General features: G+C 34.5%; 1 protein-coding gene across 2 annotated transcripts in view; it reads right to left on the bottom strand.

Moving 5' to 3' along the window:
• CSN4 (COP9 signalosome subunit 4) overlaps positions 1-14,128 on the bottom strand; it is a 253,522-nt gene that overhangs the window by 151,852 nt on the left and 87,542 nt on the right. For both annotated transcript variants that reach the window (XM_090404172.1, XM_090404173.1), the window contains exon 3: positions 11,206-11,357. In XM_090404172.1, the coding sequence (XP_090260298.1) occupies positions 11,206-11,357 (152 nt within the window). The remainder of the gene's footprint in view (positions 1-11,205; positions 11,358-14,128) is intronic.

Raw genomic sequence — 14,128 nt, 5'->3', positions numbered from 1 at the left:
GCTAATCTCAGGTGGTATGGCCATTTAAATAGAATGGGAGAGGAGAGATTAGCAAAACAAGTGTTCTCTGCCAGGTTGGCAGGAAAATGACCCAGAGGAAGACCAAGATATAGGTGGATTGATACAGTACAAAGTGGCTTAGACGATAGAAATATAAGATCTGATAATGATAATATTGGAGTCTTGACAAGTAACAGACTGATTTAGAAGAAAATTGTAGATAGGAAGTTAGTAATGATGTAATTTTTTCATGTAGTACTATCATATCCTGTACACCCCTTGAGGGTACATGGCAGGAATTTGATGATGACTTCAGCAAAGGATGAAAGTTATTTAGATCAGGTGGACAACATTTCCAGATGATGAACATGTTATTCATATATATATATATATATATATATATATATATATATATATAGACACACAATGCTCGGAAAGAACTCAGTGGACATCCGTGGGAAAAGTACATCATGCCATGTAACAAGTCAATGTTTGTAGCCAGTATAAATTGGACTAATATGATGCTCCCAAGCCAGTTCAACTGTGTCTGGGTGAAACGGTTGTGAGAAGGGAACTGAAAGACTTTGAAATAGGCATTGTGATAGGATGCCATGTTGCAGGCTTATCTGTTTAGCAAATAGTTGACAAATTGGGCCATCAGAGATCAACAATCAGTGATACCATACTGAGATGTAAGTGCAGGAAGACAAATGCTACTCGCAGTGGATGACCCACTACGCTCACCAAATGTGTCTGCAGGGTGCTACAAAGAATAATATGTAAAAACTTCAGCAAAGGATGAAAGTTATTTAGATCAGGTGGACAACATTTCCAGATGATGAACATGTTATTCATATATATATATATATATATATATATATATATATATATATATAGACACACAATTGACTGCCATTCCTCGGCTGCTGAATGATTTCCAGGCATCGACTGGAACAGGAATCTGCACACAAAAAAAAAACATTCAGAACCAAGGCTCACAACATGGGTTTCCATGGTAGAACTGCAATATACAAGCACCACATTAACTGAATCAACATGCAACATCATCTTGAGTGGTACAAAGATGCATGTACAGTGGATTGTGGAAGCTTGGAAAGCTGTGTAATGGAGCAACAAATCACACTACACCCTCTACTAAGCTGATGGAGATGTTTTGGCATTAAAGATGCCTGGTGAATGTCTTCTACCAAAGTGCGTAATCCCAACCATGAAATTCAGAGGTGGTTGTGTGATGTTATGGTCCTGTTTTTCCTGGTTTGGCCTCAGTAGTGCCATGAACATGGAACTCAGAGGTATCTGAACATTCCATTGTCTCTTTCAGCAAGACAATGTACTGTGTCATAAAGCTGCTACTGTAACTGCACAGTTTGTGGATGTGAATGTAACCACACTTGACTGGTCTCCACAGAGCCTTGATCACAATCCTGTTGAACATCTGTGGATGAACTGGATCTTCAGTTGAGTTCAAGTGATGCCTGCTCCCAGCACCGTCCAGAACCTCATTACATGCCTACAGGAAGAATGATCCAAAATTCCAATTGATGGCTATAATATGCTTGTGGGAAATAAGTCCCGTAGGATTGTTGCAATCATCGCAATGAATGGAATTCTTTGTCTTATTATGGTAAGCACCACGTGGCTGTTTGTTCTTCAGACACCATAGTGTCTGTTGACTTCTTTCCAAGCAGAGTGTGTCAGAAGTAAAACACTTGACCAAAGACTGCAGATATGACAGTCCTGAGAAAGATTAGAGACATAAACAGATGGCATCAATGGCATTATCATATTAAAAACGAGCATTTTAGGAAAGAACTTGACATTGTCAGCATCCAGGAATGCATTAGCAGAGCTAATCTCAGGTGGTGGTATGATCACTTAAACAGAATGGGAGAGGAATGATTAGCAAAATAAGTGTTCTCTGCCAGGTTGGCAGGAAAAATACCCAGAGGAAGACCAAGATATAGCTGGATTGATACCATAAAAAGTACCTTAGAAGATAGAAATATAAGATCCGATAATGTTGGAGTCTTAACAGGTAACAGACTGATTTGGAGAAAAATTGTAGATAGGAAGTTAGTAATGATGTAAATTTTTCATGTAGTACTATCATATCCTGTATATCCCTTGAGGCTACATGGCAGGAATTTGATGATGATAGTCATCCTTAAAAAAAAAAAGTTTATGGAATATCATATACAGAGAAATCACCATGTTCAAATACAAATATAATATAAAAAGTATCTACCTTCCGTAGTAAGTAAATTTCTATTCTCATTACTTGTGGAAAGATCTGTGCCAGTAAGACTAGGAGAAATTATCACATTAGGAACATGAACAATGATGTGATCTAATGAATTTAGCCAGACAGAAAGACTTAAAACTACTGACATTCCTTATAAAGATGATTCTCCATGCAAATCAAGAAACTAAAATCCAGACAAAAAATGGAATAAAGCAAATAGTTAAACATTTATATATATACACAGCAATATCATTTGCATAAGATATTATCATAATGAAAAGCATAATGTGCATCATGTCCAAACTTCATATGGTTCAAATGTTTAATGAGAGAGGACTGGACCAGGTGTAATATAAATCTTTGAAATGCCACCAGAAACCTAAGTTGTGAGGATCAGATTTTAAGACAAATACCTAGAAAAATCACGGGAATATAACAAAGAAAAGAGAAAAGTTGATCAAAACACTGCAATTAAACACACAAATGCAGCAGGAGCAGATATTTGTTCTGCTATCAAGGCACAACAGCTTTACAGTGGCTACACTGCATAATTCTTAAGCCCTTGTCAGAGGAGTGAATTCTGGATCATTGTAATAGAGTTTATACAAAATATCTATAAAAAAAAAGATAACTAAAATTAAATATGAGAATTAGAGAGGAATTTCAATAAATATTGTTAATAAAAATTATAGAAGTAAAACTTGAGGAAGAATGAACTGGGTTCATTCCAAACAGAAGTTGTGAGGATCAGATTTTAAGACAAATACCTAGAAAAATCACGGGAATATAACAAAGAAAAGAGAAAAGTTGATCAAAACACTGCAATTATATGGTGTAAATGAGACATTACATGAGCAACTTATAGCCTACACTTCAGTTGTAAGTCTGCCTTGATTGTTGTACGATTGATGGTTTGTTATAAAAAATCAGATGTAAGACAAATTTCAAGTTTGCTTCCACTATTATTAATCACCTATGTGGATCACATTATGAAGGTAAGTGATATACTAATTATCATAACTGGAGATATTAAACTCCACTCAACAAGTTTTCAGAAGTTTGAATAACTACTGTAACAAAGGTGATAGAAAAAATTAACAGTGGCATTAATGTTGGATTCTGAATATATAGAGATTTGAGTAATTAATATTTGATTCAGAATCTAACATGATCTTCCATCACATAAGCTAGACTTGTAATTATTATTTAATGAAAATCACTTGTTTATAAATTAATACTCATGTAACTACCTTTAAATTCTATTAATAATTAATTAATTAATTAATCAAGGATATATAATAATAGTGAAAAGACTGTATTAAAATATTAATACGTTTATTTTATTTATTGCTTTGTTAATATTATAAGAATTTGTATTCAACATTTTAACTGCATATTAATTGAAATGTAAATATTCCTTATTTGTTCCTGTATGTAGAGGTATAACGTTGTGCAATGCCTCAGTTTTATTATATTTTGTTTGAGTTGTCATGGAGACGTATTGTAAGATAGCGAGCGTGAGTTTAGAACAAAGCGTGGCAGATCGGTATTGAAGGGCTGGAAAGAATTTGAGTAGAAGAGAACACGAGAATAATTTCGGTGGGAAGAAGGGATATATAAGCAAAGAACAGAGAAAATGATTCATTCGGGGAATCAAAGTGAGATAATAGCGAGTAGAGAGATAACAGCGAGTCAGTTAAGTAGCTCGCTAAGGTTTACTAGTCGAGGAGCGAGGTAGCTAGTAAGTTGCAGAACGACAAATAAAGCAACGGAAGATAGCAAAGTAGCAACTGGATGACTAGCGATAATTTAGTTGGGATTTTGACTCTAGACCGACCTTTCAAGGACAAACAGAAACTTGAAGAATAGCACGGAGTAACTAAGAGAATAAGTAGCGGCAGCAAAGTTAAATTTAAATGATAGCTGTGCTAAGAGATATAGTGCCTAAAAGATTAATTAAATGCCGGAAGTATAGGCAATTGTGCATAAAAACTTCAAGTTAAAGAATTACTGTGTGTTACCTTAGTTCAAGAGTTATTAGTAGAATACTAAATTGGTCAAAGATAGTACAAGCCTTTTGATCTGAGCAAGAACGTTTAACTATGTGAATTGCGACCATTAATTTATTCAGTTATTACTAAGAGGATTTCTTTTGTTTTTAATGAGTGTTGTTAATTGTTTTAAGTGTATACAGTTATAAGAAATGTTCGTATATAAGTAGATGAACAAGGAAGATTACCGGTAAGAATAATCCAATTATTGATATTCCTATGGGGAGATGTGTGTGTGTATGTGTGTTTCTTTCTAGAATATCCCTATATTAACAGTAACTATTGCGGAGATTAGCTCGAGTTTGGATTTAAGAGTGTATACTTGTGAAGAAGTGTTACTGCTCTTTTATTGTATTTGGAACTTAAGTAACTATGAGATATTAATGTCATTGATCACTAAGGAACTTTATTAAATAATTAAATGAACTTTGTGAACGCTGTATTTCAGACAACAGATTAACCATTGCCTGAGATAGTATGACTGTATTATCAGATGAGCTAAAATGTTTATAATACCTTATTCAGTGATTTAAACTAAAGTGTATAAATTGTAAGCCTAAATTAAATATTTGTTTTGTTGATCTAAAGTTGTACTTTGCCTGAATCTCTTTAACTGCACCGTTCATAAAATAATCGAACCAAAGCGGGTGAAATAAATAAGTTAAATAAACTCGGCCTGTATTACATAATAACAACACATAAAAAGGAAATAGTTGAGAGTTGGTTTTACTTTAATTCTTGGACTAATTTAGATATAGAGTGGCACAGTCAATAAATATAAATTTTCTCTATATTTGGATTAGAAATCAACTAGCAACTTAATTTTTTTGTTTAAGAACATCGTAGTGACAAGTTGACGGATCCAAGGTATAGGTTAAGACGAAATAGGATCCGACATTAAAAATAAAAATTATTACGGGCGACTCCAGGGAGTCCTTAGACTCATCAAGGGAGGCCATAAACATCATGTCCACACAACTATACGACATTCTCACAGTATCTATCATACCTTGACTTGAACTCACTCACTGTCATAGCACCCACGACAGACTCTGGCAGCTTATTCCACTGATTTACCACTCTAAAAGTAAAGAACCCAGCTCTAACACCCTTGCTAACCACACTCTTGCCCGGCTTCCATAGATATCCTCTAGTTCTCCCACCACCAATCCTGATCTCAAAAATATCCTCTGAATTAATTCTATAGAAACTCTTTAGCAATTTGAATGTCTCAATCATATCTCCCCTTTTCCGCCTATCAACCAATTTCTGCAACCCACAAATCTTCAACCTGTTCTCATAAGGTTCATTCCATAGACCTGCTATCATCTTGGTCACTTGCCTCTGGATCCTCTCCACCTCCTCCCCATCAAGAAGAAACCTAGGTGACCAAATCTGGGCACAGTAGTCAAGATGAGGTCTTATCAAGGCTTGGTACAGAGGAACAATATCTTGCTTGTCTCTGCTTGTCAAAGTATTTTTCAACAACCAAGTGAGTTGATAAGCTGATTTAGCCACTTTTGCAATGTGCCCCCTAAACTTCATCTCCCTATTCACCAACACGCCCAAGTCCCTGGCCTCATCAATCTCCTGGAGAAGAGTTCCACCAATTATGAAACAGAAGGAACACATAAAACATTAACTTCACTGAATGGAGAATGAAGTTATACAACAATTAAAATTTTCAACCATTTAAGCACAAATTTTTAAAGAAAATGGAAAATTAAATACAGAAACAGAGATGGAATAATCAAAGCTAGTATAATGACTGGTAGATAAAATATATTTAAATGGAATAAAAGGGAAATTAGTCAAAATGCTAAATTAGCAATAAACAAGAAAGTGAACCAAATTTAAAGATAAGATAAGATGGAAATAAATCAATTAACTGAAGACTATAGACAACAAATAGGAGTTGTGGGAAAAATTAGGGGAGTGGACCAGATGGAATCAATGGCAGAATCATTAAAAATGAAAAATTAACAAAGGAACTTGGTATTCTTCACACTCAGGAAATTGTGGAGCAGAGCTAATCTAAGGTGATATGGTCACTTAAACAGAATAATTGAGGAAAAAGACCCAGAAGAAGAAGACCAAAATCTAGCTGAAGTGCTGGGAAGAACTCATAATAATTTAATGGAGTGAAACAGCACTAGGAAATGATTAAAAATAGTATTTAATGCATCCAATATTTCATTTCAGTTACAAAGACATCGTCAGGGAGTACAAAATGAGTTTGTAATATATACACACACACATACAAAAAAAAAAAAAAGGCAGCACAAAAGTAGCTGAAACATGTAAACAAAAGACTAGCATCCTAACTAGGTTGGGTGCCCTCTATAGATACCTGTTTGCAGCCTAGGACATAAACTGGTATCTCAAAGCATTAGCGTTTCCTGTATTTTCGGAAGTTTTATGCAACCATATTTATTCAAAATTAGGCTGATTTTTAAGAGCAGCAGCAGATTCTAAAAGCAGTCTTTCTCTTCTAAATTTACTGTGATGGAGCATGATTGTCTTTTTCCAATTGATTCTGTGAGCTGTATCCAAAGCATGGTCTGCAAGGCCCAATTGACAACAGTCATTTTTTATTTTTATTATTATCCCATTGCATTATTACACCAGATCATAGAGATCAAGTTCATGTATTTCATACAGCACCTTTTCTGAGTTGTTATAGAGTTCACATTTGGAAATATTCACAGTTTAGCAAATGCATTGGTGATGCTTCCTCGATGTTACAGAAGATTTTGCAGGTGGGGAAATCTTTTATGCCACTGCTAAATTTGATTGGTCTTGTGTGGCTGGTCTTGAGGCGAGAGATCATGGTAGTGGCACTGCGATTAAACTTGGAGTTGATGGTAGCTCCTGGATTTTCTGCTGAGTACCAGTGGAGAGTCATGTCCTGAAGAATTGTTCTTTTTTATGTTTTCTTTTTGGGTGGTTTTAAAAAGATCGAAATCTGTGGTATCACTTGATGTTGCAGCCATTTTTGCCACTTCATCTGCAGTTTCGTTTCCCTTTAATCCCACATGGGATGGGATCCATTGGAAGATTATTTCGGAATCCTTATGTAATTTGTTTATGTTTTTTGCTATGTCTCTAAGTATTTCTTGATGGCTAGTGTAGTTCTTAATAGCTTGAAGGGCTGCTAAGGAATCTGTGAAAAATATAAACTCCTTCGGGTTTTGTTTGTCCAAATAATTCTGCATGGTATGAGTTGCATCCAATACTGTTAGTTGTTTTTAGTTCTATATTATGAGAGCCATAGATGAGTATGCCACCCCCAGAATTGCCATTTGGATTTTTGGAGCCATCTGTTTAGATCTTTATTGAGTCAGGTCCATATTCCATTATTTTTGAAAGGACTAATGATCTCAAGATTTCAGGGATTTCTAGGATTTTTTTCTCATGTTTCCCTATTTCAGAGTTAATAACTATATTTTTCCTGTCTTGATTTGGAGGAAATGCTGGGAAGTCGGCTATTTTATTTGGACAATCCAAGGGAATTTTATTTTCTATGATTTCATGCATTGTTGATTTTTTCTTTATTCTGTTTGTTGGTTTCTAGTTTTTAAAAAGTTCACTTGTTCTATGATGTGCAAGGTTGGCTCTTTTTTCTACAAATTTGGTTAGATTTTCTTGCCACCTAATTTTTAAAGGAACAAGGCTGGATTCGAATTTTGCTATTTTTCGAGGAGTTGTATTCCTTAGTCCACATATGATTTTAGCTGCATTTTTCTGAATTTTTATAAGCTTGTCTAAACTGGTTTGTGATGTTTGCATCCAGATAAGTGAAGCGTATTCCATTATGGGACAGATAATACGAGGTATATGTGACTTTTAAGGTTTTAGCATCGGCTCCACACTCTTTACCTGAGATACTTTTCATGATATTTAGTCTTCTTTTTGCTCTGACTGCAACATTGTTGATATATTTATTGAAGCTTAGCGATGGATCCAGAGTAACTCCAAGGTATTTGTGGTTTTCATTAAATGTAATTAGTTGACTGTTTAGCTTTGGTCTCCACTTTCTGAGGTAGTTATTAACAGTAAAAACACAGATTTCTCATTTAATAGGGTTAATTTTGATTTTTTGGTTTTCACAGTATGTAGATAAACTTTCAATGGCTTTGTTTAAGTGACCTTCTGCTGTTTCTAGGTTGTTGTGAGCTGAGAATAGGACCAAATCATCAGCAAACATAGCTATCTTAGTTTCTTTATTTATATTTTTATCTAAGTCATTTAAGTAGATGGAAAAAAGGAGTGGACTCAAAATGCTACCTTGAGGAAGTCCCTGTCTTATTTTCACTTTCTTGGAAAAGGTATTATTTATTTTAACTCGAATTGTTCTATTTCTTAGAAAGTCATAGATCCAGCCAAGAACTTTCCCTTCTATTCCAATATGACAAAGTTTGGAAAAGAGTTTCTGCCTCCACACCTTGTCAAAGGCATTGCTAAAATCTATAAAAGCGCAATGGTGGATTTGGTAGGTTTGGTCTGGAAGTTATCTTGAATTGTCTGGGTTAAGTAGAAAAGCTGATCAGTTGTTGAGTGATTTCTTCTAAAGGCAGCCTGAAAATGTGGTAGTATACTATTTTTGTTGAGATAGTAATTCAAAGGTTGGAGTACCATTTTTTCCATTAATTTGCCTGGAATTGAAGTCAGTAAAATTGGTCTATAACTTCCTGGTTGATCTTGTGGTTTGTTAGGCTTTAAGATTGATATGATTCTGGCTGTCTTCCAGTCTTTCGGAACTTTTCCTTGTTTTAGGCTATTGTTGTATAGGTGAAGTAGCCAATCTAGGGCTAAGGAAGGAAGATGTTTGATCATAATTCTTTGTATGTTATCTGATCCACATGATTTATTTATATCTACTCTCTCCAAGGCATCTCCCAATTCAGAGATTGTAAATGGATCCCAGAAAAGTTTGTTTTGATATTTTGGGGAGGTTGCAGCATTTTTCTGTTGTCGAGCCTGTTTTGATATTTGATGGTCTTTTCTAGTATTCATCTCTAGTTTGCTTATATTTTGAAAATGAAAGACCAAGGTATTTGTGATCTCCTATCTCCAATTTTGATATTTCCATCTGGATCTTTTAGCGTGTTAGTCTCACTTGCCTTTGGTAGATCTCTTTGCAAATTAGCAGTCAGTTTCCAAAGTTTGGTATCTGAAGTGTTTGAATTGAAGTTCTCCACTGTTGAGAGTTATTAGTCATGTTTCATCTAAGAAATTACTTAGGTTTTCTCCTCTTGGATTTATTTCCTCAGAACCCCATAACAGGTGTTTGCTATTCATGTCTCCTAAGATAATGGAGTTTTCTTCAATGAGATGGGATAGGTTGGAAAGTTTTGGTCCAGGTTTGTCAGGAGGATGATAACAATTGAATATGTTTAATGGCTTTTTACTTGGTTCCAGTATTTGGATTCCTTGTATTTCAGTTCCTTCTGATACTATGTCTAACTCAACAACTTTATATGACAAGTTTCGGATTAGTGTCAGAAGCCCTCCTCCATTTTGGTCCATAGGCCTATCTTGTCTTATGATTTCATAGTTTTTAATGTTTAGTCTGTTGGTTTGTCGAAGTTTGGTTTCCTGGATGCAGATAATATCAGCATCACGTTTGTCAGCTAGTAGTAATAGTTCATTTAGTTTTTCTTTGCTTGCTGGGGTAACGATACCATTTAAATTACATTGGATGATATTAATATTTCTTGTAATGGGTGGAATGATTTGCTCATTTCTCAACTCTGACATCATTTCCAAATCAAGAGTCACATTGGCTTCCCCGTACACAGTAGCATAAGTATAATCACTGAAATTTGTCTCCATGACAGAAAAAGAAGAAATGCTGCTGTCGTTAGATCATCCAGAGGGCACCACGAGGAGGTGACAGTCAGACTTTGCCCTCCGACAATAGTCATGACTAATGTCAATAGTGTAGCTAGTTTCATGTGGGGTTTGAAAGTGGTATAAAGATTGTATTTCTTTAAGATTCTGGAGATACTTTTTCTAATGTGCCTGAAACAAAGGGGATGGTGATAGCATTACTAAAATTCTGAAGAGCAGGTAGTAGATTGGGGAAAGGACTGTTTTTTTTTTTTTTTTTTTGATATTGTGAAAACAGTAGCCCTTAGATAGAAAAGTGTGTTGTATATGATTGAGTTCTGTTGCAAGAGAGCTCTCACTGGAAGAAAGGTTATAAGCTCTATAGGTTAGTGTTTTGTCTGCATGTTTTATTTAGTTTGTGCTGCCTTTGTGTGGGTGTATTACAAGTCTCATTTTGTATTTCCTGACAATGTCTCTGTAACTGAGATGAAATATTGGAAGCATTAAATACTATTTTTAATCATTTCCTAGTGCTGTTTCACTCCATTAAACTTTCATCAAACTGTCAGGTCTGACAATGGAAACTTAACAAATAACACACATCAATTTGGATAAAAATTTAGGAAACTAGTAATAACATAAAATTTATTGTTTAGTATTATTTTAGTATCTTATACATTTACTTAGGGTGCAGTAGCTGACCTGATTGGATGAGTGGTTAGTGCATCTACCTCCAACCAACCAACAGGGTGCTGGTCTTAATCTAGCCATGAGTATAGAGTGACTGTCTTTAGGTGGGAGATGAATTTCATTCCTCAGTATCAGATCACCATTCTAAGTAAACCTCAATTGGCTTGAAAAGTTCCATGTTTGGTCACTAGAGGTTTTCTGGATTATGTAAGAAATAAATGAAAATACAAAATAAACAAATTAATTTAATAAAAATAGAAAAAATACTTAGATCACCTATAGTACTAATGCACTATAGGTTTATAACCTTTTTTAGGTGGGAGTTGCATACAAAACAAGATAATGTTAATTACTTATATAGATTTTTACCTGTTCTTCAAATGACACAACTCTAGGCTGAACTCTCTCTAGTGTAAAATGTGAAACAAGTCTGGATATATTATCTGGAAGATGTGCTAAATGGCATCCAACATCTGTCAGAAGTTGTCTGGAGATGACTAAACTCACATTTTCATTTACAACTGAAAGAAACGGACCAGCTTTAATTTTGCAACAGACAACTGATTTATATCAACATTATCCAATTGGGCAGGTATAAACTAGAACACAATGCCTATGTACAAAGAAATTAATTATTGTGCAACATAAAACAAAACTTGTAAAAGAGAATTTCAATCATTTGGCAGTTAGTTCTTTCTTTCAAGATTACACAGTAGTCAGCATTCATTGTGTAGAATTTATGGAGATAAAACACACATGTTAGAGCAATTATTTTACTAACAAATAAGAAAATAACAATTTCTTATTTGTTAGTAAATAAATAAGAAAATAACATTTTCTTAATTCTAAGTAAAATAATTGCTCCAACGTGTGTTTTTGTTTCCATAAATTCTGGACAATCAATGTGGCAGTTGGATTTTTAACTATCAAATTACTGAAGATTGAAATCAAATTAAAAGTAATTTCTTTTACTGAAGTTAACTAAAATTCTCAAAAGTTCACTCCTATAGGATATCTACATATACTCACTTAGAATATATATAGATCTCCAATTGTAGCACATTTATTCATTTATCATGAATGATAAATGAATAAATCTAGTCAGCAAGTGAACAGTTTGTGTGAGATTATTGATGATAGCAAATGCCTCAAAATCCCTACCTGAAGGATCAACAGGTGACAGATGGAAGTTAGGTAGACTAGTAAACATTGAAATTTCAATGAAAGATCATTATTAGGAAACTTGGTCTAGAGGGGATGAGATTTAAAGAAAGAAAAATCAGAAACTTCAGGATGATTGGTGACATTATGAGAATTACTGAGACAACAAATGAATTTGATAAAACCAGGTAAAAGGATTTCTTAGCCTAAAAGGATCAAAAAGAGGAGATTCCAGGTTAGATGATTCCTGATGTTAAAACAAGCATCTGCACAAATGCTACCTTTGTGATAAAAGGGGGTAGGAAAACTGAGATGAGTAAGAAGAAGCTAGCTAAGTTTTTATTAGAAAGAGTAGGTGTATTTTACAGATTAGAAATGATCTGTAAACTGGATGAGAAAAAAAAAAAAAAAACTGGATGAGAGGAATACATAGTAATAATTTGTCTGCTTAGTCCAGCACCCAATATGGATAATTTCATCCAGTTCCTCTACAAATCACAGCATCAGTGTTATCTATCTCCTATTTACCACTAGTGGACTTTCTCGCAAGGCAAACCTGAGAGAATATCATCTGTGACATTATTAACTAACTGCCCAAAAGTTCCTAAAGAATTACTATAAACTCTCAATTTAAACCTATTTTTAGTTTACTTGAAAGGGGGAGTACATATTAGCATCAATAAACAATTATGACAATAGTTAGATACATGGAATCACATTTACCTTTGTGTATGTCCAACTGCCTAAATACTGTGCCTGTGTATCATCAGTTATAAATTGTTCTTGTGGTGGGAGTATCTAGCTCTACAGATTTTATGAATGAATAGGCTTGACAAAGTGTTCTTTTCATTTAAATATGACTACACCACATGAAAACAACGTTATATTACATTAGAAAAGTTGGCAGTGGGAAACATGCAACTCATAGCAACCAACCAGCAGGTTGACATTTCAGTAGAATTAACAAGGCTAACATTCAACTGTGGTGAAGACAGAAAGAGCACCTTTAGATATCTTGGAACAAAAAGGTAAATTGCAGTTCAGCCCTCAAGCTTCCCTGGCACGAAACTGAAGTTGATGGAATGGGCAGTAGATAGGGGGGGTATTGGTGTTTCATGTATAGGAATAAAACAAAGCTGTGCAACTTGCAAAATCTATTATGAGAACAAGTTAAAAGTATCATGTGGATGGGCAATATTTTCCAGCCAACCATGTTAAAACCCCTAGAATTCAATCTTGATATGACAGGTGCTAAAAGTGTGTATTCATCTTGCTAGACATAAGAAGTCTCATTGTTATGCAAGCATGCATAGAGATGGTGAAAAGCTGCAGTCTTTTTGTAATATCAAGACAAGAAGTCTCTCAAAGGAGATGAAATTTCCGCCAGGTGTATGTGTACATCCATATTCACTGTATGGGATAAATTGATCGCTAACAATAAACTTGAAATTGGTCCAAACATCCAGAAGGGATATTGCACCCATCAATACTGGTGCTCGAATTGTTTCATTGCTACAGGATGCTGTCCATTACATTAAAAAAATAAATAAATAAATAAAATAAAATAAAATCTGAACTTGTCACCATTATAAACAGCATGATCAATCTGTTGCAGCTGTGAACAAGCCAATCAAGGAGATACTATTTCAATGAAGATGGAATTTCAGATTAAGCATATTACCTATGTTATATATACATTAACAATCAAATAGCCAAGAAAGCAAAGAAAGAAACTGATTGAAGTTAAAAGAATTGAAATCTACACAAGTGAATTTGTGGAGAGAAGTATATTAATGTCTGTGCTGCTGCAACAAAAGATTCATTGATTTTTTTTAAAAAGTACACACACACACACACATTGTAGATTTATATGACTAGATTTATATTTGGGAAAAACTGGAAGGAGACATCTGCATAACCTTTAAGGAATGCAGAGAACCAACTAGGGTTTTTGACTTAAATATCCGATCATTACCTTCATCGGTTTGCCAGCTAATCCTCATTTGTTCAGTATTCACTGGATATTAAAGGATTGAACATGGGCTGGCTGGGACTTAGCTGACCAAACTGCATTTCTGTACTGACTTAAATTAGAAATACATATGACAGACATTATGAAATTTTATGCCAG

The sequence above is a fragment of the Typopeltis vanoorti genome, chromosome 14, assembly GCF_054136105.1.
Source record: "Typopeltis vanoorti isolate ZY-2024b chromosome 14, IOZ_Tvanoo_1.0, whole genome shotgun sequence".
In the NCBI taxonomy this organism is placed as follows: Eukaryota; Metazoa; Arthropoda; class Arachnida; order Uropygi; family Thelyphonidae; genus Typopeltis; species Typopeltis vanoorti.
Note: the sequence above shows the minus strand (reverse complement) of the source record. Positions and strands in the feature narration are given on the sequence as shown.